The 26,614-nt window shown below is 43.6% G+C and overlaps 3 protein-coding genes across 3 annotated transcripts; 2 read left to right on the top strand and 1 right to left on the bottom strand.

Annotated features, from left to right (window-relative positions):
• Positions 1 to 384: 384 nt before the first annotated feature.
• LOC306919553 (proteasome subunit beta type-2-like) lies at positions 385 to 999 on the top strand (the record flags this gene model as incomplete). The annotated part of the gene is made up of 1 exon (XM_079532318.1): positions 385 to 999. One exon carries the CDS (start codon positions 385 to 387, stop codon positions 997 to 999), a length of 615 nt encoding a protein of 204 aa, XP_079388444.1.
• Positions 1,000 to 5,102: 4,103 nt separating this feature from the next.
• LOC306919552 (PRELI domain-containing protein 1, mitochondrial-like) lies at positions 5,103 to 5,735 on the bottom strand (the record flags this gene model as incomplete). The annotated part of the gene is made up of 1 exon (XM_079532317.1): positions 5,103 to 5,735. One exon carries the CDS (start codon positions 5,733 to 5,735, stop codon positions 5,103 to 5,105), a length of 633 nt encoding a protein of 210 aa, XP_079388443.1.
• A 9,527-nt stretch (positions 5,736 to 15,262) lies between these two features.
• On the top strand, positions 15,263 to 22,020 carry LOC306919527 (CD209 antigen-like protein C; the record flags this gene model as incomplete). Its single annotated transcript, XM_079532294.1, has 7 exons — positions 15,263 to 15,377; positions 18,400 to 18,495; positions 19,735 to 19,839; positions 20,055 to 20,192; positions 20,701 to 20,843; positions 20,991 to 21,103; positions 21,496 to 22,020. The coding sequence occupies 7 exons, from the start codon at positions 15,263 to 15,265 to the stop codon at positions 21,617 to 21,619; spliced, it is 834 nt and encodes a 277-aa protein (XP_079388420.1). The 3' UTR covers positions 21,620 to 22,020.
• Positions 22,021 to 26,614: the final 4,594 nt, after the last annotated feature.

Below are 26,614 nucleotides of genomic sequence, written 5' to 3'. Positions count from 1 at the left end.
TAATACTCCAAATTTGGGCAAGGATTCAGCCCGATCTAAACCCATGGGTTTCAACCGAGAAAGTTATTGGTTCCCGAGATCTTCCCCGTCAATGGGTTTCAACGGTGAAAGTTCTTGGTTTCCGAGATCTGCCACGGCCTGTCCGAGAAAAGAGCTTCTCTATAGCCTCTAACTGTGGACCGTGGTCTTTGAAAGGACACAGCTCAAGTGAATAAGTTGTACTCGGAATTTTATATTTCTATTTTTGGAGACATTTCGAGGTAGGAACTGTGATGTCACCGCCAGCACACGAGACAGGGAGCATATAAGATCTACACCTATTTATCCATATTCCGAACAAGTACTCCAATCTCGTTCACAGCTTTCTGATACGCACTCTGCACAATGGAACAGTTGATCGCCATACAGGGCTCGGACTTCGTCCTGGTCGCGGCCGACACGGCCGCGGGCCGCAGCATCGTCCAGATGAAACAGGACCACGACAAGATGTTCAAGCTGAGCGAGAAGATCCTGCTGCTGTGCGCCGGAGAGTCGGGGGACACGGTGCAGTTCGCCGAGCTCATCCAGAGGAACGTCCAGCTCTACAAGATGAGGAACGGCTACGAGCTCAGTCCGGCCGCCGCCGCCAACTTCACGCGGAGGAACGTGGCCGAGTACATCCGGAGCAGGACTCCGTACTACGTGAACCTGCTGCTGGCGGGCTACGACGAGACGGACGAGGGGCGCCCGGCCCCGGAGCTCTACTACATGGACTACCTGGGCTCCATGGCCAAGACTCCCTTCTCCGCTCACGGCATGGGCTCGTCCTTCGTCCTCGCCATCCTCGACCGCCACTACAAGGCCGACCTGAGCAAGGACGGGGCGAGGCAGCTGGTCAAGATGTGCGCCGAGGAGCTCAGGACGCGCTTCTCTATTAACCTCCCCTCCTTCCGCGTGCGCTTGATCGACAAGAACGGCATCCAGGACCTGGAGAACATCACCGCTGGCGGCGCCAAGTGACCGCTTTCCTGTCCAGACCAGACTTCATTACAACGAATGGGACGGTGATTTACCGTATAGTCTAGATAATATACAACACTATGGTCCAGAACGCCACATTCTTTTTTCTTTTTTACCATTTTTTTGGTACCTATGTTCCCATGAGAGGTGACTGTTGATAAAATAAAGACAAAAAGCCCCACAAAAAATAAAAATCACACCCGTGTGAACTAAGTGGTGCAACTACACATTTATTGTTATAGTTACTGTACATTAGAACCAGGAAAGCATCTGTGTCATAAGTACTCTCCGCATGAATTCAGTCTCAACAGTGTTTCTCTGACGTGATGTCAGTGACGTCACATACTAACCATAGCAACCATGCTCACCCGTACAGGCACAAACACACACGGGTACTAAGAAAGCCAGTTGTTGGAGTGGTTTGCACCACTCAAAAAATATGTCATGCATTGCAGTTGGCAGAGTACTGCTTGTGTACGTCATACACTAGCATGTCTGAGAGGTCAATTTGACCGTTGTTTTTTTTAGATTTTGAAGTTGATTATCTTTGCCCGTGAAGCTTTCAGAAGGTTCCCCTTCCATGGCCATCATCATCCATCACCATTACATCATCTCAAGATTTTTTTGACATCTGAAACATTTTCTAAATATGAATTTAAGCACATATGCTACGTCTGTCTGATTTTACTTCAGACGTGCTAGTGTTAAAACATTGGTTCTTGTGGTATATTGGAACCACAATTCATTAAAAAGCAAACGTGTAAACCTGAGTCTCTTGTCTTCCCTAAATGAGAGACCAACAGGGCATGTCAGAACAGACGCATATAGGCACCCTCTCAGCATGCATTGCAGTTTGCAGAGTATTGCTTGTGTAGGTCATTTAAAACACTGGTTCACAACATGGGGTCCTTGAGGACGTTAACAGGTCTCTATCTGAGAGTGTACAAATGGAACCAAATGGACCCGTGCGGCTGTGTAGACTGGGTCCCAGAGATAAAAACCGAGCGGTGCAACTATACTTTTATTGTTATAGTTACCGTGTGCGTGTGCAGGGGTCAATAGGTCCTACTCTTGACAGACAGACGGACGTAGTAAGGACACACATAGCCATTTAAAGGAGCGGTGTTGCACCGCTCAAACAACTAAAATCATTTCAAACAGAGAAATTTAAAAAAGAAAGTTTAGAACCACCGGTCCGGGTAGCTCTCGACTTTGTTTATGAGTAGCACAGCTTGTGTGCGGCACAGTGCGGGAAGTACTGGGAGCTGATGGTAGGTGTTGCTACGTCTGTCAGTCACATTGTAACGGGGACAGACCATCTCCCAGGGGTCTAGCGCATTGTAACGGGGACAGACCATCTCCCAGGGGTCTAGCGCATTGTAACAGGGACAGACTCCATCTCCCAGGGGTCTAGTGCATTGTAAAGGGGACAGACTCCATCTCCCAGGGGTCTAGTGCATTGTAACGGGGACAGACTCCATCTCCCAGGAGTCTAGCGCATTGTAAAGGGGACAGACTCCATCTCCCAGGGGTCTAGTGCATTGTAACGGGGACAGACTCCATCTCCCAGGAGTCTAGCGCATTGTAAAGGGGACAGACTCCATCTCCCAGGGGTCTAGCGCATTGTAACGGGGACAGACTCCATCTCCCAGGGGTCTACGGGGACAGACTCCATCTCCCAGGGGTCTAGCGCATTGTAACGGGGACAGACTCCATCTCCCAAGGGGTCTACAGGGACAGACTTCATCTCCCAGGGGTCTACGGGGACATACTCCATCTCCCAGGGGTCTACGGGGACAGACTCCATCTCCCAGGAGTCTAGCGCATTGTAAAGGGGACAGACTCCATCTCCCAGGGGTCTAGCGCATTGTAACGGGGACAGACTCCATCTCCCAGGGGTCTACGGGGACAGACTCCATCTCCCAGGGGTCTAGCGCATTGTAACGGGGACAGACTCCATCTCCCAAGGGGTCTACAGGGACAGACTTCATCTCCCAGGGGTCTACGGGGACATACTCCATCTCCCAGGGGTCTACGGGGACAGACTCCATCTCCCAGGGGTCTACAGGGACAGACTCCATCTCCCAGGGGTCTACGGGGACAGACTCCATCTCCCAGGGGTCTACGGGGACAGACTCCATCTCCCAGGGGTCTAGCGCATTGTAACGAGGACAGACTCCCGTGTGTTACCGCCCGATAGCGACAATAAGCCACTCCCGACATACTTCTTAGAACCACTGATTTAGAGATGTCTGCCGAAGAAGACCGAGTTGCTTCCTGGTATACGATATATTCCCCTGCCATGTTTGTGATGTACTGTACACTAGTTGTTTTCCCCCGATACCGCTATGCATGTATGTTTTTTTTCTTGATCACGAGAAGATTTTTATAGATAGCATGTTGTTCCTATAGATGTCTGGTTAGACAAAGGACCATGCTCAGAGTTTAATAAAACATTAATTTGAGGACACGCTATGAATATTAATTAATAGTATGGTCGGCCGGATGAGGTCTCTTTGTTTATGTCGCGCATTTCACTGGCCTCGTGGTACCGCCTATATATGCCTATATGGTAACGGCATGGAATCGGTTAATTAGTAACATCTGTAACACCTGTGAAGTAGGGAAGGGGCCCAGAAGTAGGAAGTTATTCTGTGTGCATAGGCCTCACACCTAAGACAAAGAGATTCTATATAAAGATAATACTTGGAATCACCACTAGATGGCGCAGCGGTAGTGCTTTGCCTTGCCGCTCCCGCCATCTAGTGGTAATTCCAAAGACTGTAGTCAGAACGCTACTTATCCAGTGATAACTGGATATGGCCCTGCTCATATAACTATATGCTCTGCTGTCTGCTCTAAACGAATCAAAAATAATTTAGCAAAGTGAGCAAAGTCTTCGGGCACATGATCACTTATAGCCGTTTAGGCTGGCCTGGCTTGATCACCCAAATAATGCTACACAGTGAAAATCACCATTGCTGTTACATATTATCATAGACTGCATACAGTATAATAGGCCTATCATTTTGGTCATGACCCATTGGAAAGCACTTTGGGTTAACTGTTGTAGTGTTGTTTATAAATGTGCCACATGAATAAAGATGACTTGATGTTCTGACTGTCTGGGGAGAAAGGTTTCATGTAGGCTATATCAAACAATAATGCTTTATAATGGTTGTAGTTATATATATTTTCCTTTCCATTGCACTAAATTCAATTTTGGACGCAGTTTACATGCATAGGCCACGCCCATGCACGTTCACGCACATATTCTGAATGAATATGTTACTAAAGTAATTTCAGCTTTGATCCATTCATAAATATGATAAATAATGAGTAAATAATTAAGTAGCATGCATATTTATAATACCTTTTCGCTGTTCAACACAGACCAGTCCTGTAGAAGGATAATATTAGAAGTAGAATAGAATGAAAATGACTTTTTAATGTTATTTAGAGCAACCGGAAGTTGCGTCATCACACCAATATGGCGGAGGCACTGGGCACTGGTTGTTACTATGGGACTTAATGGGAGTGTCGCCTCTTTATATACAATCTCTTTGCCTAAGTCACACTTGTGGCCTGTGTGTTCTGCATTTCCAATGGGAGTCACAACATGGTTTCACCAAACATTTTTGTTTGATGGCTGTTTTCTGCCCCCCTCCCCCCCATCAAACAAAAATGTTTCCATTATACGACAAGATCACTCCTTGGCATCTTGAGTCGGCCGACAAGCAGCGAAACTGTCCCTTCACTGTAATCCACAGTTGGACAATGTCCATCTTCCATATACAGCAATGTCGTCCTATAAGCAGCAAGTTTGTCTTCCCATATTACCCGCAGGTTATGGTGAATAAGTGGTGGTCAACGTTTGGACCACTTACAGGTCTGTAACTTCGGGACATGTGTACACATTTTAACACTGAGGATTGTACGGTGTAGATGGGGTTCCAGTATAGTTTAGTTCAGTGATTCTGGACCCTTTTTAATTTCGAGTACCCCCCCTACCCTACCCCCAATTTCATATTCATTTAGGTCAGAGACCCCGGGCCGGCGGACAAAAATGAGGACGAGGGTGTTTTGAAGCGAACCTTTACCGGTTACCCCTCATCCTTCATCGTTGTGTCCGTCCCAGAGGAGGGTTCTCCTCCTCCATCCTGCAGCCGGGACAGCGCATACTCCAGCCCTTTCATGGCGTTTCTCTGGTTGGCCTTGTAGCGTGCCAGCGCCACCTCCTGGATGGCCCTGTTGAAGCCGTAGACACCGGAGGAGATCCACACGTCTCGTCTGAGCTGTGTGGAGGAGGAGGAAGAGGTGGAGGAAGAGGAGGGCTGCTCCTCCTCGGACGCCCGGAACACACAGCGCTCCTCCACCTTCATGAGGGCCACGTGGCTGACGTTGGTGGTGTACGTGGTCAGGCTCCTGGAGACCGGGTCCACCACGGAGTCCTCCAGCAGGTGGACGACGCAGCGGGACGCGTTGTCGGCGCCGCCGTTGCCGCCTCCGCCTCCGGGCAGGAACCTCTCGGCCCAGCGGGGGGGCACCAGCCGGCTGGTCTTGGTCAGCAGGCGCCTGGAGAGGAGGCGGCGGCCGTCGGCCGTCAGCTCCCGGTGCAGCACGTCCTCCGTCAGGACGTGCGCGCTGAAGGGGTTGGGGTACCGCCGCCAGAAGGCGGAGGCGACGTGCTCCCACGCACTTCCGATGTCCGCGCTGTTGGAGAAATACCTGACCATGTCCTTTCTCTCTCTCTCTCTCTCTCTCTCTCTCTCTATCTCTCAGGCGACGTTCGGTTGTGGGGTTGGTGGGATCACAAAGTGACGACGCTCTCTAAGCAATGATGACAAGCACGGCCCATCGCTGACTCCATCGTCTGGCACATAAACATATCCTCTACTGAAACGTTTAATAATAATAACAAATAGTGTCAGTTGATCCAAACATGAAACTCTATATTTGGGCAAGGCTTGATGACCTCATGTTGATGACCTCAGTGTGAAGGTCCATATTTGGGCAAAGGGGGAAGGACACAAATGCTGTAGCCTACACAAAACAGAGATTTATGCAAATGTTCGTCTACCCTGGAGATTATCTGTACAGTGAGGATACATAGAGTGCTATCTACATAAAATGCTAAATTATAAATTCTAATAATAAAATGCTAAACTAGATAAAGGGCCCTTCTGCGGGCACAGGTCTCCACCAGGGCAGGTCAGGTTGTGGCCTCCTGGTGGCGCTATAACAGGCCAATGTGAAAAGGGTGGCATTTCTTCGGATGGCAATTGGATGATTTGAGGCATTTTGTTCGCAAAATGTGTTTTGCAAAAATCCACCTGTTGGTGGCGCTATAACAGGCCAATTCCTCAGCCTAGTAGAAAATATTTCATGTAAATTGCACGCTGTGTTCATGATTTGAGGCTTTTTGTTCCAAACAAGCCTGCAACAAGCCAATGTTAGCCAATTAGGATGGAATATGAAATATCGGAGAGATCCGTCTTGAACACATGACTATAGAGATACTGTGTAACGATTTGCGGGATTTTTGGACAGAATCTGGAGGAGTAATATTAACAAATGGGTTTTTCAAAAGTCGGCCTCCTGGTGGCGCTATAACAGGCCGTTGTGGAAAATCTGGGGCAGAGGTTCATCGTTGGCATCCAGGGAGTGTGCATGCGGAATTTGGTATCGACCGGGTTAACGATGCCGGAGATTAGCTGTTAACAGACGGACGGACACACTCACACATGGACGGACTCACACACACACACACACACACACACACACACGGACGGAGTGCAAAACATACTCTCTCCCCAAGCCTTCGGCCTGGTGGAGACAATTATAAATCTAAATTACATACGTTTTAGCCTTTGCATTTGCCTGCAAGGTCGTCGAGGCCAAATCAAGTGCTCCAGCAAGTGCTATATGCATGGGCCAAGATGGAGTCTGAAGAGGTGGGTTTTTATATGGCGGAAGATTGAGAGTGAGTCTGCAGTTCTGATTGCAATGGGAAGTTCATTCCATATTCACCTTTTTCCTATAACCCATAAGTCTTTGCGTTTGTGTGTGCATAAGTTCCTCTTTCTCTTGCTGTGTTGCCAGTTTTGCAAGAGAAACAAGTGACCACGTCTATGAAAACAACCACAAATGAAAATAGCTGATCTGCAAGCTCACAGTGACACATTGTGAGGTTGTACATCTGTTATTTAAAAACACATTGAGAATAAATCGAAATATTTTGAATATTTTTTAAACATTTTAATAAAAAAGGCACAAAATATGTTCTGATGGATTGTCTGATGCCAATTACATTTTAATCTGGGGTTCTTTGATGTGAAGAAATGTGGAAGCAAGCCCAAATAAGCAACTACTGTACACTTTAGAATCAAGCCCAACAAAAAAAACCATCAACCAGCAACTACCAATAATTTATTTGCAACGGGCCCCTTAGATAGCACTTTATGTAGACTTAGATAGTATTTTAAACAGACTTATAGCTTGTTACGTAAACAGCACTAGAATTGCATTTCATGTAGTCATAGCACTTTATAGTACACATATATAATATAGTATAGTTTACATAGATACTCCACTGTTACGTTCTTAGTTTACGCATGATTCATGATAACTACTTTTTATATATGCGATGTATGCCATGCTTTTGTTATTGCTTAATGCAAGTCACTCTGGATTAAGAGCGTCTGCTAAATGCCTAAATTGTAAATTGTACAGAAAAAACAAGTCAAAGGTTGCTTACAATAAGCAGACATGGCAACGCGGCCTGAAGGAAGCAAAGCACACACAAGGAGCCCCAGTGCCTTGGCGGGGAAAAACGTGGATAGTTTTGGAGCCAGAAGGGAGAAGAGTCTGGGACGTGTGGAGCATTAGAGTTTTGAGGCCTGTATGACCATGTGTCATACACACATGGACACACACTCGAAGTTCCAGACCCACAGGAATGCACTCAGGGTGCCGGGCCGGTTCCGGCGAGCCGCCCCGCATCCAAAACGACAGAGTTACCGTGTGGGGGTCCCTCTACTGTACCCTCTACTGTACTGTACATCATATATACAGTTAATATGTGCATGTGTGTTTGTGTGTGTGCGCACAGGTGGTGACTGTAACCAGGGCTGGACTGGGACAAAAATTCGGCCCGGTCATTTTCGCGTGAATTTGGCCCAGACCGGCCCACCACAACCAGCGTGCAGATACCGTAGCAGAAACTCTACCGCCCGCTCCGTCGAGGCACACACAAACAAACAAGCCCTAATACCACCACTTTTACAGAACAACATAAATTATACAAACCAATAGACAACTACACAACCCTTTGTAGAGGGTTTATTTGTCACTCACTGATACAGGTACAGTGACATTATCATGAATAAAAAGAAAAAAAAGAAAACTTTTTTTTTTTTTTTTTAATTATCATGGCGGCCCCCTACGGTCACGCCCCACTGGGAATATGCCCGGTATGACATGTGGCCAGTCCAGCCCTGAATGTAACCTAACTGCACATGTAATGTTTGTGTATGTCCCAATCGTGTGGACATGAAATTGTTAACATGGAGTTAAAATGATGATTTATGAATTCTTTTCAAATAACCTGCAACTAAAGTTTATGTGATGTCCACACGCGTGTGGATATCTGGATAGGGAGTTATTTTTGTAATCCATTTTGATCCCCTTATCAATCATTCCTTATTGATCACTAGTCCCTTTTCTGTAAGTCACACACTCTTGAGATAGGCCGTGTCATGAGGAGCTGACTTATCACTGCAAAACAATTGACATCGTTTCAACCTGAAAATGCAGGTCCTGGTGCTGCACAGCTTTTGCTAATTAAGTCAACCTCACTGTTCACGTTATTTCAACTCAGATAGTCAAGTTTAGAAAGTTGACACAACTACAGTATTCTAGTTGTCTCAACCTTGTTACTTGCGCAAGCAGAGCGTGCAAGTGATGTTATCAGTCAGGTGCTACGATGCGTATGTCCCTTAGCAGCATATGATATGACGTCATATGCTGGCACGAAGCAGACCGTGCAGGTATGTTTCCCGTCATGCTACGAAGCGTATGTCCCATGACGTGATGAAGATATGTACCAATGTCCCTTAGCAGCATATGATATGACGTCATATGCTGGCACAGGACATACGGAAGCAGACCGTGCAGGTATGTTTTCCGTCATGCTACGAAGCGTATGTCCCATGACGTGATGAAGATATATGTACCAATGCCAGGGTATAATTGGTTTACGATGGTGACGTAATGATGATATGTTTCATTGTCGGGTGGATTAAAGCATCAAACCACCCGAGTAACCACATTATACCACTAACCAACTCAGAAATGACATATACATACATAGACATTCTGTCTTTCTTTTATCTGTTGTATTGTGTTTTTGTATGGACATAGTGTTGGGTGCTGGCACATATGCACACATGGCATCAACGCATGGTGTTGTGTGCTGGCACACTACACTATGTCTTTCGTTTTATCATTCATTTCTTAAGAGCCTGCCCATGGACTACAGATGAAATTTAGCTTTGGCTAACTCTGGCCCATTTACATTGATGTGAAAACTGACATGTTGATTAATGAGCTTTGTCCCTGTCAAATAAATAAATAAATAAATAAACATATAAATAGACATGAGCATATGACGTGATGAATATATGTACCAATGCCAGGGTATAATTGGTTATCGATGGTGACGTAACGATGACATGTTTCAGTGTCGGGTGGACTAAAGGTAATGTCCCTATGTATACATGTATGTAATCTGACACCACTGCCATAGCAGGCATAAGTAATAATTACCATACTTCAAAATACTACTTTTTTTCCTCCAAAATCAAGGTACATAGCACATAGCTAAACCTAATAATTCAATATTGCAAACGTTCTTTCACAGAGAGGCTGAGATTTGAAAGTTTGTAGCGGTCTACAGTACTTGCCCGCTCTGGCCTACTTGTGTGCAACAAGCAAGTAGGCACTCGACAGAGTGCAGTTCTAGTTTTGTAAGTTATCAAAGTTGATTGAACTTGTCAATTACAATTATGTCAACCTCACTATTCACTTTGTTTCAACTCAGATAAGTTTATTTAAGTTGATTGAACTTGTAATAACTTGTTGTTTCACCTTAATACTGTGAGTTAAATCAAATTGCACTTATCAATGCAATTTAATTTTCCTTACTTAGTTGAACACACATATATTTCTGCATTATTATAACTAACAGCTTCAGGTTATCCATGTACATTACTTGCCATTTCAAATCAAGCCATAAGTACTGTATAATAGGTGAGCATATCACACCTATTTTAGCTACTCTTCACTGGCTCCCTGTGAGCTACAGAATTGATTTTAAGATTGTATTGATTACTTTTAAAGCTATTTAAACTATTTATATAACAGACTTGCTGCAACCCCATAACCCTGTGCGCTGCCTCAGATCATCGGATAGGGCCCTCCTAGTTCCTCTTGCAACACGTCTGGTCACTCGGGGTGACCGGGCCTTTGCGGCTCGGGCACCTTTGCTCTGGAACTCCCTGCCACTGGCTCTTAGGTTAGCAGAATCAGTGTCTTCTTTTAAAACGCTTTTAAAAACACATCTATATGCCAAGTGTTTTTTCCTAATATTGTTTTTAATTGTTTTATTGACCTGTTATTTTCTTCATATTTCATTGTTTCGGATGTTTTGATGTTTTTATGATTCCTGTTTTATAACCTGTCTGTAAAGCACTTTGTAACTATATGTTTGGAAAGGTGCTATACAAATACAATTCATTCATTCATTCATGTATGTGAGTGACTGAGTAGATGTCATTGTTGTTGTTTTTTTTGCAGGTACTGGATCAATGGATGGCCTCAAAACAGAGACGGCTGGGATTGTGGAGTCTACAGTCACTCTGAAGACCCTGGAAGTTCTGGAACATGGTTTCATACGTTATGTTCAGATAACTAATATCTGTGAGAAATAATGTTTGTTTTGCCTCATGGAGTTTGTTTAACAGTATTCATATTCCTAATAATATATACTTAATTACTCAGTAAGTAGTTATTTTTATACTGTTGTATTGTTGTTATGCTCACTTGTTAGAATGCGTAATATATGGCTGTGATGGTATAGCATGTTATTCATTTTGTTTTCACAACTTGAACCTAATAGTGACCCTATTCTGGGGACAAACATTCTGCCAAAATAGTGGAAATACAGTACAAGCTCACACAAGCACAAACGCGTCACAACATGACGCAATTGTGATCGTGTAGATAAGCTATTTTCACAGTGAAATAATACTGCAGAGGTTCTCAATGAGGGCTCATTGAGCGGGTTCCAGTGGGTCCCCAGAAAAAAGTAGTAAATTATAATTTTCCCTGGCACAATGATCTTTTTAGATGGAGGTACATTTGTAGCCAAATATATCAATTTGTGGGTCCTTGATATATGATAATGTTTGAGAACATGCACTGTTGTAGAGCAGTGGTTTCCAAAGTGGGGTCCGGGGACCCCCAGTGGTCCTTGAGGGAGTTCCAGGGGGCCCCCAGCTAAATTATAGTTTGGAACCAAATGGAACCTTAAGGGTCTGTAACCCTAGTGTGATTTTACAATATAAATTGGGGTCCCAGAGATATAGAAATGCCATTAAATGGGGGTCCGTAGACTAATGCATGTCAAACTGGGGGGGTCCTTGAAATTACACAGGTTGAGAATCACTGCTAGAGCCGTACAATTCTTCTCTTATGGGGGTCCCTGGCATATCTCTTCAAATGGGGGTCCGCGGGCTAATAAATGTCAATTTGGGGGTCCTTGATATGATAATGTTTGAGAACCACTGTTGAGCGCAGGTTTCCAAACACTGGGCCGGTGTGATATGATGTCTCCCTAGGACCCCCAACACAATGTGATGTCTCCCTAGGACCCCCAACACAATGTGATGTCTCCCTAGGACCCCCAACACAATGTGATGTCTCCCTAGGACCCCCAACACAATGTGATGTCTCCCTAGGACCCTCAAGAACAATGTGATGTCTCCCTAAGACCCCCAACACAATGTGATGTCTCCCTAGGACCCCCAACACAATGTGATGTCTCCCTAGGACCCCCAACACAATGTGATGTCTCCCTAGGACCCCCAACACAATGTGATGTCTCCCTAGGACCCCCAACACAATGTGATGTCTCCCTAGGACCCCCAACACAATGTGATGTCTCCCTAGGACCCTCAACACAATGTGATGTCTCCCTAGGACCCCCAACACAATGTGATGTCTCCCTATGACCATCAACACAATGTGATGTCTCCATAGGACCCTCAACACAATGTGATGTCTCCCTAGGACCCTCAACACAATGTGATGTCTCCCTAGGACCCTCAACACAATGTGATGTCTCCCTAGGACCCTCAACACAATGTGATGTCTCCCTAGGACCCTCAACACAATGTGATGTCTCCCTATGACCCTCAACACAATGTGATGTCTCCCTAAGACCCTCAACACAATGTGATGTCTCCCTAGGACCCCCAACACAATGTGATGTCTCCCTAGGACCCTCAACACAATGTGATGTCTCCCTAGGACCCCCAACACAATGTGATGTCTCCCTAGGACCCCCAACACAATGTGATGTCTCCCTAGGACCCTCAACACAATGTGATGTCTCCCTAGGACCCCCAACACAATGTGATGTCTCCTTAGGACCCCCAACACAATGTGATGTCTCCCTAGGACCCTCAACACAATGTGATGTCTCCCTAGGACCCCCAACACAATGTGATGTCTCCCTAGGACCCCCAACACAATGTGATGTCTCCCTAGGACCCCCAACACAATGTGATGTCTCCCTAGGACCCTCAACACAATGTGATGTCTCCCTAGGACCCCCAACACAATGTGATGTCTCCCTAGGACCCCCAACACAATGTGATGTCTCCCTAGGACCCTCAACACAATGTGATGTCTCCCTAGGACCCTCAACACAATGTGATGTCTCCCTAGGACCCTCAACACAATGTGATATAGAATAGAATATAATGTGATATGGAATATAGGCCTATATGATATACTATATTTAATAAATACCCTTTGTTTTGTGGTTACGTTTTACGGTTATGAATGATTCACCAGGATCCCGGATATGGCCTGTCTGTACGTGTGTACGGCTGTAATACACGTACTCGAGAACCGTCAGCCCCACCGACTTCAGATTCCCGGTGTCGAGTCGGTCGGACCCACGGTTGTCCAGAGCCGCCACAAAAGGCCTCGGCCCGGGCATCGGGTCCCAGGGTCCATATACAGTATGGAGCTGGCCTGTTCTGACATCACAACACTCCATATTTGGGCATGCATTACACAGAACTCCGTATATAGGAAGAAAGGAACGCAGAGAGACGGATACAGACATCTCCATATATGGGCATAGATGGGTGGAACGGGTACTCTGGCATGGAGCTCCAACTTCCATCGTTACCGACTCGGTGCTTTACAGCCGGTCACTGGTCGAGTTATAAGATAAAGCAGATAAACACAAACATTCAAGTAGACACACATGCGAGCACGCACGCACGCTTTTTAGCTTGCTTGACAATATTATTATTCCAGTCTATTGATTAACAATCCTACTGACCTTCCTGGGATAGGTTAGATCACAGAAGTGAACCTTTCAGGCCTGATTTCTCAACTCCCTGTATCTCTGCAAGACATTACTCTATAAGCCATATCTTCAAAACTGGACTGGAAACGGAGTATTTGTACAACTGCACAACCAATATGTCAATTTGTAGCTACAGTATGATTCCTTGCTTTTATATGAAATGAAAAAAATAAAATACATAATAAAATCCACAATGACAGTCCTAATAAAAGTAGTCACATTTATAAGTTAGATTTGGAATTAGAGTAAACATGATTTATACTTAACAGTGCCATGCATGCGTGCAGGCATGCGTGCAGGCATCTTCAGAGCAGTGGTTCTTTTATGCCCAGCTTTGTGTGTGCGTGTGTACCCCATCCCGTAGCGATGATTTGATTGGCCAAGGGCTTAAAACATTAAGATAAAAAGTGAGGACAGAAGAATGAGGACGCCAAAAAGGATTGTCCGGAATGTGATGATGTATGATCGACGAGCGTCCCTCACATCACACAAGTGTGATTTTCTTTTTATGAAATAATAATAATAATAATAATGAATTGCATTTTTATAGCGCTTTTCCGAGTGCTCAAAGCGCTTTACAATGGTTCATTCATTCATACATTGGGAGGTGAAGCGGCGAACAGTCGACGCCAGCGTCCTCACTTCCCACATTCACACACCAATGGTGGCGAGCTCACACCGACCAACTCATTGGAGGCAATGTGGGGTTCAGTGTCTTGCCCAAGGACACTTCGACATGTGGACAGGAGGAGCCGGGATTCGAACCGCCGACCCAGGGATCATTGGACGACCTGCTCTACCTCCTGAGCCACAGCCGCCCTATAGGGCATCAGTTTTGGGGGGAAGCACTGAATGTCTCTTTTTGGTGTTGAAATGAAATATCGAGTGAACCTTTGTGCCACATCGCAGTTAGATCAATATCATATCAACATGTTTAGACACTGTCAGATTACACATGTAGATTTATTAAGTTAGATCAATATTATAATTAGCAACATGTTTACACACTGTCAGCACTGATCATGTGTCCAGCACATTCCTATACTGTTTGACCCCTATATGGCCCCTTTAGCTCCCCTGTAATTCATTGAAAACTTTAGTTACTTTTTAGATTTAGATTATCACAAAACACACATTAACAACTTATGCATACTTAACTTTGCATGGCTATTTGAAAATAGCAACGCTGAGCTTGTAGATCTACAATTTTCTAATCATTCTGAAAGCTTGTGAAATGGTACATTCTGTGCAATGACATTTAAGTAGCTTATGTTCAGCTTGGCTTGTAGATTTTTTTTCTTTTTTGCAATGAACCAAATATAAAATAGGTTTAAATGTGTTTAAACGGACCCTCGGGGACTCCTGGGAACACTCTGAGAACCACTGCTCTTAGGAACACACACAGCTTAACTCCACCTCCCCTAAAAGTGTGTTAAAAAAACAGTTGGCTCTAAACATGCTTCTCCACGCCTCCATCCAATGAGAAAGAGGATATACCTGTCACTCCCCCCTGAACGAACCGAACAATGTTCAGGGTCTGATGAACCTCCAATAAATACAGGCTGTCATGCATGTTGGCCTCACACAGTTCACTTCACAATGAAGACTGCTTTGCTGCTTCTGCTGTTCTGTCTGGCTGAGGCCGATGACATCCGCTGGGAGGTGAAAGATCTGTTCCAGAAGTTTAAGAGCCAACTGGAAGGACAACATGCAGGTAGGTAGCCTATGTTTACCTTTCAGACACGAGTGGGCTCATTTTAGCCTCTTTCTTTTGTGACATTTTTGAGTAAGCAAAGCAAAGCAAAGTTACTATATTGACCCAGGGTAACTGGACTAAGCATCAGATACTTGTTTACAGCCAAGCCCTGCTCATAGAACATTTCATGGTAGTGGTTCAATGCCTTGCTCAAGGGCACTTCAGCGGTGGTAATTTTAACGTGCCGGTCCGGGGATACGAACTGGCGACCTTCCGGTATCAAGACCGCTCCGCAAACCGTTCGGCCACCGCAACCACTCCAAGGAACAGCAATGTCTGTGTTAACCTATGTTTGTGTGTGACTCTGATGTGTTAACCTATGTTTGTGTGTGACTCTGATGTGTTAACCTATGTTTGTGTGTGACTCTGATGTGTTAACCTATGTTTGTGTGTGACTCTGATGTGTTAACCTATGTTTGTGTGTGACTCTGATGTGTTAACCTATGTTTGTGTGTGACTCTGATGTGTTAACCTATGTTTGTGTGTGACTCTGACTATGAGTACCAGTAGGGGCGCTGTTGTGCCAGAAACGGAGAGAGAGAGAGATAGTGCTGCACTGTTGCCTGCTAATGAGAGAGAGATAGAGAGAGGGGGGGGGGGGGGGGTTGGGGGGGAGTTGCTTGATTCAATATTTACGATAATTGATTATATATAATTTAGAAATAAATAAAACTAGAAAAAGTGCCCTTCTGGGCACAGGTCTCCACCAGGAGGTGTGTGTGTGTGATGTTTGGCAAAATGTTTAGGAGCAATATAAATGATCGTAGCCAATGAGGGTGGATTATGAGAAATCAAACAAACCCGTCTTGATCACATGTACAGATTCGCGTGAAATTTGGATAAAATCTGAAGGAGTAATATTAGAAAATGTGTTTTACATATGTGGGCCTCCTGGTGGCGCTATAAAGAGCAGATGTGAAAAACTCTAGGGAGTTGGCATACAAAGTTATCCACAGATCCGTGCAGTTAGAGGTAAAAACACTTTTCGGCCAGTTATAGCGCCACCATGAGGCTGAGTTGAAAATGTTCATGTGGCATTTCTTCCTCTGCCTAGTGGGAATGTGCCTGCACAATTTCACGGAAATCACACGATGTGTTCATGATTTGCAGCATTTTGTTTGAAACTGAGCACTCCTGCGAACTTTGGAAGCCAATCTTAGCCAATCAGCATGGAGTCTGAGAAATCTGAAATACACGTTTCGTTGAATGGCTCTAGAGAGACTGTGTACCAATTTGCGTGATGTTTGGACAAAATCTGTAGGCGTACTGTCCAAAAAGTTGTTTTGAACAAAGCGGCCTCCTGGTGGCGCTATAACAGGCCGTTCTGGAAATTTTGGAGCAGAGGTTCATCGTTGGCATCCAGGGAGTGTGTGTGCAAAATTTGGCATCGACCGGGTTAACGGTGCCGGAGATTAGCTGTTCACATACGGAAGGACGGACGGACGGACGGACGGACACACGGACACACGGACGGACGGACGGAGTGCAAAACATACTCTCTCCCCATGCCTTCGGCCTGGTGGAGACAAAAAGAAACATGTCACCAGAAGCAGGGATGTGTGTTTTCAATGAGTCTAATTAGGTGCATTCAGACCTGAAGCTACAGTATAATGTATCAGGCGCCGGTCAGCGTTGGTAAAAAAGAAATCACACATGTGTGAAGTGAGGGGCGCAGTGAGGGCAGTGTTTATATCAGCCAGATGACAGCTTACGTTTTCATTACCCTAAACAAACATTAAAGTCCATACACTTGGCTGGCACGAATTACAACATAATTTACCCTAAACAAACATTAAAGTCCATAGACTCTTGCTGTCTCAAAGAGATGGTCAGGAGAGGGGAGCACAGTAAGTGTTCCACCTCCTTCTGAGAACCTTGAGATTCTCTTTAAACAAAGGAGGTGTCAAGACATCTTTAATGGCCAGTTGGTCGAGCAGCTGTCTTGATGACATCATCAAGATGTGATTCACCATGTTAATGATTTTTTCAGACCTCCAGTTCTAGGAAACACAGAATGGGGGGACTTTTTTATGATTCTAAAGGTGTATTAATGACATAGTAAAATGTTGAAAATGAGTGGTATTCCCCTTTAAGTACATTTTTAATTTTGATGCAATACTATTTCTACAGTATTACTACTTTTACTTAACTCTTAGACCGCTAGCATTTTCCCTGTTCATCTCATATTTTGAAGAGCCAAAAATCTATGCTATGTTATGATCTTATGTTGGGGTGTGTGAGGATGCAACATCATTCCATGTTTGCCACGGGTGCTGCTTTAACATGATGCAGAAGGATCACATCGTCTGCTCTGGGCCCTGGAATAAACCTTGTTTTGACAAAAAATGCCATCTGGGACGAGGAATAGGAGATACAGGCGATTGAAAGAAACAGATAGAATTATGTGATTATGGCCACGATGATCTTAATGGCAAGATCCTGTGTTATTGACAGCACCAGATAGCAACAGCGGCAGCGGTGGCCGAACGGATAGCGGCGCGGTCTAGATACCGGAAGGTTCCCAGTTCGAATCAGCCGTCCGACACGTTAAAATTACCACCGCTGAAATGCCCTTGAACAAGGCATCAACCACTACGATGAAATGTGTTCTATGAGCAGGGCCTGGCTGGAAACAAGTTCTTGAGCTTAGCCCAGATACCCTGGGTAAATATAGATTTCATTTCATTTCATTAGCAACCAGATGCTAACGTGAGTAGCATTATGACTTGATCAATCGAAAGCACTATAAAAGCCCAATTGCCGTAGAGCTACGGCAATTACGGCGTTAAGGATAGCATTGATTAATTGCCTTTAATTGACGTAGATTAATGGCAATGGCTCGAAGTGGGATAAGTAAATATACTGTACTACTTTTTTCCACCACTGAATTTCACATATCAGTATTTTGTGTGGTTATACAGTATGTGTGTTTTCAGATATGCCTTCCAGAGTGATTGTGTGATTGTACATATGTTTTCAGATATGGCTTCCAGACTGTCTGCGAGTGAAACCAATATGGAAGAGTTCCAGACCAGATCTGAGAAGCTAGTGGAGGAACTGCAGAAACACAAAGCAGGTACTGAGAATGTAGCAGCCCTCGATTGTTGACCGAATGACAACGTTGGATGGTCTCAACGGGTGTTTATTTTCGTCCCAACACCGTGAAAAAATATAGATTAAATACTGTTACAATGATAATCAAATAATTTCATAGTTTCACTAATAAAATTCATCACTTCAGTAGTACAATCAACAATAAAATGGTTAATTTTATGGTCAATTACTGCAGTGATACAATAACTCAACCAACCAAAATACCAAACAAAATACAATTAATTAAATCCCCCCAAAAAAATCATGAATGAAACTCCAATTAAAAACAGGTCATTTGGATTTCGCCCTCTCTCCCTATTCAGCTAGGCACAGTTCGCACAAAAGGCAAATTAATTCCTAATCATTACAATAATAATCCCTAATCATTATAATAAATATACAAATATAAAGAATATGTATGTATACCGGTAGTTTGTATACAGCCAAAGGCATGCTTGGTAGGCCTCTTGAAAAAAATAAAGAAAAAACAAATGGTACTTTAACAAGTAAGTTTTCACATGACAGAGTGCAGACACAGACAGACAGACAGACACATGAGCTTGCTAGTGCAATTGTTATATGCACGATTGAGCGGACGAGTTTGACTTTGCAATGTGCGATCCACAGCTGTAATTAATCAGCAGCAGCAGCAGCGACACACAGCACACTGTCATGAGTCATGTGTACTTCATTTCGACTGATTATTTTATTGTTTGGTGTTATAATTTATTGATATAGGCCTAAAGTTGATGAGGGGAAGGGGAGAATGTAACCAAGCCTGTAATCCCCGTTACTATACAACCGTTACTGTAATCCAGATTACACATTTTAAAATGTACTGTATAAAACGTTACAGTTACCTGTTGAGTGGGTGGCTGGCTGGGTGGGTATGTATGAGCACGAAAACAGCATGGTTAACCGTTAACCGTTTCAGACGCGGGGAGGCACGCCGGAACCGGCCCGGCCCCCTGGGCACGTTCCTGGGGGTCTGGAGCTCCCCCCCCCCACCCCCGGGGACCCCCACATGGTAACTGTCATTTCTCAACCATTTCGGACGCGGGGCGGCACGCCGGAACCGGCCCGGCCCCCTGGGCACGTTCCTGGGGGTCTGGAGCTCCCCCGTTACTTCCCAACCCTGCCCCCAGGGGTGACGTAGATTGGAGCACCTTTTTGATCAACTGTCGTTCCCTGTTATCTAAGATGTTTTCTGTGTGCTTCTCAGATATGGATTTCAGACTGTCTGCGAGTGAAACCAAGATGGAAGAGTTCCAGACCAGACTAAGTCAGAGTGAGACGCTAGTGGAGGAACTGCAGAAACACAAAGCAGGTATTCGAGAATATAAAACAACAACAAAAGTTGTTGTTATCGGGTGAAACCTAATTCTCACCGTTTCCTTTTTCTCTGATTATATTTTTTTGTGTATTACTGTGCATCTGTATGATAAAGGAAGTGGCGTTAATAAGTGATGCACATGAAAAAAAGAATAACTTCAACCAGCCTGTGTTGTGTGTACTTTTTTTCACCACTGGTCCTACCTATAGATATGATTGCAGATCATTCAACCATATCCCACAACCTGACCCTGGATTATACCCAGCTGCAGACCTTATACGATGCCCTGACCCTGGAGAGGGACCAGTTGCAACATGAAGTAAACCAGCTGAAGAGACAGACAGCAGGTGGGAGATGATACAAAGCTTTTTTTTATTTTTTATATAAATATTACATTTTGTATTACTATTGATGTTTTAATTATTATCAGGGATTCAGGCATGAGAGGTGGGACATCGGAGTAAACTCATCACTGCTGAGATGTACGACAATAATTATCATAGAATAATGTAAATACAATAATAATAATAATAATAACCTTAGGATTATGGTTGAGCGTCTAAACCACAACCCTAAGAGGTTTTTGTCTGAACTTTAGACCTCCCAAAATAATCAAATTTGAACTGGGACCCAGGGAACCCAAAATCGAATTATTATACTCGCATCAAAATACCAAAGTAAAAGGTACTCCAACTCCAACATGTCAAAATATGTCAATGTTTGAAAGAAAATAGAGATCTACAGGCTCACACCACAACTTGCTGCTGATATATTTTAATAATCTAAATATATAAAGTAACTAAAGAGTAGAACTTAAAAGTATCACAACATTGAAATACTGTTTGATGTTTTTAGACAAGACGTGTCCCAGTGAATGGAAGCTGTTTGGAGACAGCTGTTACTACATGATCACTACAGGGAAAACATGGCAGGACGGTAGACAAGAATGTCTGAATCAAGGAGCTGATCTGGTGGTCATTAACAGTGGAGAAGAACAGGTGTGTGTGTGTGTGTGTGTGTGTGTGTGTGTGTGTGTGTGTGTGTGTGTGTGTGTGTGTCTCATCTACTTCCATGATTGTGTGAAGAAGAAGTGATGATAGTATTGGATAAAATTAACGATGATTCAATCATGTACAAATGATCAGGCATTCATCAGAGGATGGAACCGTGAGACTGCTAAAGGTACTGGGTCATGGATTGGTCTGAAAAGGACCGAGGGCACATGGACGTGGGTGGATGGAACACCACTGACAACACAGTGAGACATTTCACATGTTTTTATATTGTAATTCTATCAAAGTCACTGTATGTGAGTGACTGAATGGATGTCATTGTTTATTTTGTTTATTATCGAGTGCTTTCGGGCGCTCAAGTCTAAGGAAAAAAGTAAATACAAATAAAAATACAATAATAATAAATAAAACAAAACATGACATTGGTGTTACACAAAAAAACTGGGCTTCCCATCATGCATCTGTAACATACATTGCACGGCATGGACACGCACGTGTCACATAAACGGCCATAGCCAACCATTTCGGATTTTACGGCCTTCCACTAATTGTAAATATAGATTGTGCAGGAACTGCTATTGTATGTGAGTGACTGAGTGGATGTGGTTCAAAACATTTTTTTTTTTTTTTTTAGCAGGTACTGGCACAGTGGATATCCCAAAGGAGCCTTGGACTGTGGAGTCTACAGTTACACCCTGGACCCTGGAACATATTTTAATTTGCCTTGTTCAAATGCAATTCTCGCAATCTGTGAGAAATGATGTTTGTTTTCACTTCATGGATGAAACTGCAGCTCAGTGTTCTGCTAGCAGTGGTGGAAATAAGCAGCCTGCTCACATTTTACAACTCATTTTAGATTTTTTTAGATTTTAGCCATACTGTATACTATAGCACACATTGGTTGGCTATGGAAAAATAAGAGATATACAAGCTCGTAGCGTGTCACTTCATGCCATCGTATGAGGTTGTAGATCTGCTTTTTTGTTTTTTTATCGTGAAAATGGTTGAAAATGGGCAAATTATTTTTAACTTATTCATTTTTAACTTCACCACTTTTCAACCCATCTTCATATAATTGGTCCTCACTAATAATCATGATAAAATGCCACCATTCTTTTCTACTCAGTCTGTGTCTCATAGGAGGGCTGTGGGCAGTTCAGAAACCAGTCCACCAGTGACATCATCGATGGGGAATCCAAGCTAATAGAAACTGCAGGCTTTCTAGTCCTGAAAAGTTGAAATGCGAAAATGGAAGCCCACGATAATAAAACATTTTTGTAAAAAAATCTTGTTTAAAAACAAATCTGCTTAACGATGTCACTGGTGGACAGGTTTCTGAACTGCCCACAGCCCTCCTATGAGACACAGACTGAGTAGAAAGAAATAGTGCCATTTTATCATGATTATTAGTGAGGACCTATTATATGAAGATAGGTTGAAAAGTGGTGAAATGGTCCTTTAAATTATCTTCACTTCTGGCTGTTCCCGGAACAAAATATGTTGGGATGGGGTCCGCGGCCAAATACATCATTTTGGGAGTCCTTGACATGAAACATTTTGAGCACCACTGATATAGCAACGTACATTTTTCAGAAAACTGATTTAGAAGACATTTGCAGAATTGGTCTCAGGTATTAATCGGTAAAACTACCACATTACTCAGTAAAGTCCGGGATTCAAACTGTACTTGAGTAAGTATTGCTAATAGTATACTTACTCACAGTGAAGCGGGAAATACTAGTGCAGAGCGAGGTTTTCAAAACAATGTGATGTCTCCCTGGGAGCCCCAAAACGATTTGTTTCAATGGGCTCTATGCACATATGCCATTTTCCGCGCCTATTTAGTGGTTCTCAAAACTTTTTTTCATTTCAAGGACCCCCATGGTAAATGGTGCATTTATATAGCGCCTTTATCCAAGGCGCTTTACATAGATTGTGCATTACGGCCGGGCTCCACCGGGCGCGTCAGCGTCGCGTCTCCGTCACCGTCAGGGAATGTTCCCTTTTTAATCAATGAAGGGTGGCTACACAGCCCGCGTTGACGGAGACGCGACGCGTGCATTAAAATTGAACCGGTGCGTTTTTTGACGCGACGCGACGGAGACGCAACGCGTCCGGTGGAGCCCTGGCGTTACATTCACCCATTCATACACCGATTGCGGTGGAAGCCATGCAAGGTACCAACCAGCACATCGGGAGCAATTTGGGGTTCAGTGTCTTGCCCAAGGACACTTCGACATGTAGACAGGAGGAGCCGGGATTCCAACCGCCGACCCATGGATCATTGGACGACCTGCTCTACCTCCTGAGCCGCAGTCGCCCCCATAACTCTGAGTGCACAAATGGAACCAAATGGACCCGTAAGAGTCCATTTGTGCACTCTGTTACACACCCGTACACCCAGCCATTTGGAACCCACTCAAGGACACTTGAGACTGACTTGTGTAGCAGAATCAGTGTTTCATTAAGCCAACATTCACAATATCAGAAGCTGTGTAGGAAATACTTGCCATTAATACAGTAGTTATTAATTGATTACCTGGGTTCCGTGGTGGGAGTTCTGGTCTGGTTTTGGTGAATATGAAGTTATTCAAATATCATTAAAAAGGTATTAATCCACAAAACTAGCGTCATTTGGTATTGTTGACCAATTGCTAAACCTATAGGGCAGATTTTGTTCAACTTTGACACCTCAAAAAAAATAATATTTAATTATATGAATTTTGAATTTAGGCATTTAGCAGACGCTCATAATCCAGAGCGATTTACAATAACCAAGAACAACACATTCACAACAATTCATCAAATACATCAAAATAGTCATCATGAATCATACATAAGCTAAGAACAGTGGAATGTCTATATAATGAAAATATGCATATACAGTGCTATGTCTATAGTCTACATAAAATGCTATAGTAACATAAGTTGAGCCTATGCATACGCCTGTAAGGTCCTTGGGCTAAAAACGGCCATAGCCATCATCAATGTGATGAGGTCAGCACAATTTGGGGACATTTGGGTAAGTGGCTATGGCCAAATTCAGTCCAAGGAGTGTTTTTCATGCAAAGCTAATGCTTGGAATGGATTCAGAATCATGAAAACCCCCTAGTTTGACACGTCACATGCTACATAAAGCTTAAAGGACCACTTCACCACTTTTCAACCTATCTTCATATAATAGGTCCTCACTTATAATCATGATAAAATGGCACAATTATTTTCCTACTCAGTCTGTGTCTCATAGGAGGGCTGTGGGCAGTTCAGAAACCCGTCCACCAGTGACATCATCGATGGGGAATCCAAGCTAATAGAAACTGCAGGCTTTGTAGTCCTGAAAAGTTGCAATGCGAAAATGGAAGCCATCGTTCTCACGATAATAACAATCTAAACATTTTTGTAAAAATATCTTGTTTAAAAAAATATCTGCCTAATGATGATGTCACTGGTGGACGGGTTTCTGAACTGCCCACAGCCCTCCTATGAGACACAGACTGAATAGAAAAAAATTGTGCCATTTTATCATGATTATTAGTGAGGACCTATTATATGAAGATAGGTTGAAAAGTGGTGAAGTGGTCCTTTAATGAAATTTTGAAAATATTGCCTTATAATAGGTTGTCAATGATGGCATCATGGATTAAGGCAAATGCAGGGTATTTGCAGTGAGCAGATTAGGGTAGATATTTTATCCTGGCTAGTAGACATAATGTCCTGTCAGAATCAGTTGAGAATCAAAATAAAGCAATTCAGTCCAACCTAAGAGGAATTTGTTTTCTTTAATTACTGGACTTGTATATATATATATGTCAAAGACTTGGCCTCATACGTGGCAAATTTTAGATTTGTTTTTTACTCACAATGTTCTTATTTCGATCATAATTAAGACACAATTACTGAATGTCAATCTCTAGGTTTTCTTCATAAAATGTATGACACTGATATACATTGTTATATACATATATATAACATTATATATACACTGATATACATTATATATGGCACATTAGCTTAGGAGTTTTATTTTCAACGACTCCCATAACTGTGAGATTGAACAAATGGAACCAAATGCACCCGTTAAGTGTTACGGGTCCATTTGGTTCCATTTGTACACTCAGACCTGTAATGGTCAGATAGCTCTTTATGCATTGGTCTACTCATTTTGTATGTCCGTGGAACAAAACAAAGATATTTAAACAAAAATGTCCACCACAGTCCTGAGTCCTGGAGTAGGATGCAATCAAGTCCAAATGAATACAGGTGGCAACTGTCATCAGCTTGAACGTTAACAATGAAGACTCAATGTTGTTCATAAAGTACCAGGACAGGACGGTATGTGAAACACTAAATGCAATTGATAAGATGATCATAAATGTAGGCCAACACAGGGCCTACTTAATAGGTGCCTGAAAGCTTAGTCAACCTACAGGTAACAAACAAGTGACTCAACAATACATACAGTAACATAATGTGACAAAAAAAAAAACATAGGAAGGAGGCCTTTAAAGGAGCATTCAGTGATTTGGGTGATTTGGAAAACCACCCAGTCCGCCCCGGTAACAAAATGTGCACATGCACGCTCTACAGTGGGGGGGAAGTTCAACAGGCCAACAGCATGTGCACCAAGGCCCGCCCGCACTCGATCATGATTGGAGGAAGGCCCCTCTCATCCTGATTGGATGAAGGCTTTGCCACCTGCCACCAAAACTGAAACTAGGGTTTTTTGACCCCAGGGGCTCACTGGGGACAGGGAGGAACTCCTTATATGGTCAGCACACTCTATAGTAGTGAGGATTATCCAGAAAAAAAGAAAAAAATAAGTGATATTTGAATTAAGTCAAATCACTGAATATACCTTTAAGTGTATGAAACGTGTCAATTCTATTACTTTGCAGAGAAGATTGTGTGTGCATATCTTTGACCTGTATTTAGGCCAGGTGCATGATGAAGGTATCAAGACAAGCAGTGGCGTGCACAGACATTTAGAGGGGCAGGTGCTCAAGTTAAAAAAGGGCACCTTGTGCAGCGCGTGGAACCGGCCGGTTGCCTTAATCCATTTTGGGCGGGAACCCCTTTTGGTGTTAGCATTATGTTATGCTTTAGCTATTGAAAAATAGCAGATCTACAAGCTCATAGCGCGCCACCGAGTGGCACATTGCCAAAAGGGCAGGGGGTGCTCTAGCACCCCCTAGTGTCTATCTGTGCACGCCACTGAAGACAAGTATCAAGGGACAGGAAGAAACCTCTGCACACTTGTTTCAGTCAGAGCTCCTTTTTAAAACTTTATTTTATTGGCAAACGCCGTGACATTTTGACCGTTAGGTAGGCAAATCTTTCATCAGGCAAAGTTCTGTGCGGAGGTTTCTATACCCTTTCAATTTCAATTTGGTCGTGCCACTTTAAACAAACCCACGTCAAACATTAAGGGCAGTATTATGCGTGTCTTAAGTACCAGGTCTTATGACTTAACTTAAGACCTGGAGGCGTGATCAATGCCATTTGGCTATTCTGAGTGGCCAAACAGCATTGACCACGCCTCCAGGTCTTAAGTTAAGTCATAAGACCTGGTACATAAGACACGCATAATACTGCCCTAAAAGTCCACAGACTTGGCTGTGGAAAACACCATAACATAACCCACAAGGGGCACAACATGTTTAGTTTTGCATGAAATCCCTGCCTTTGACACAATGGGCTGTATTTTGCGTGTCTTAAGTACCAGGTCTTATTACTTAACTTAAGACCTGGAGGCGTGG

Source organism: Electrona antarctica (assembly GCF_951216825.1).
Source record: "Electrona antarctica genome assembly, contig: scaffold_26, whole genome shotgun sequence".
In the NCBI taxonomy this organism is placed as follows: Eukaryota; Metazoa; Chordata; class Actinopteri; order Myctophiformes; family Myctophidae; genus Electrona; species Electrona antarctica.
This window is presented reverse-complemented; position numbering and strand designations above follow the sequence as displayed.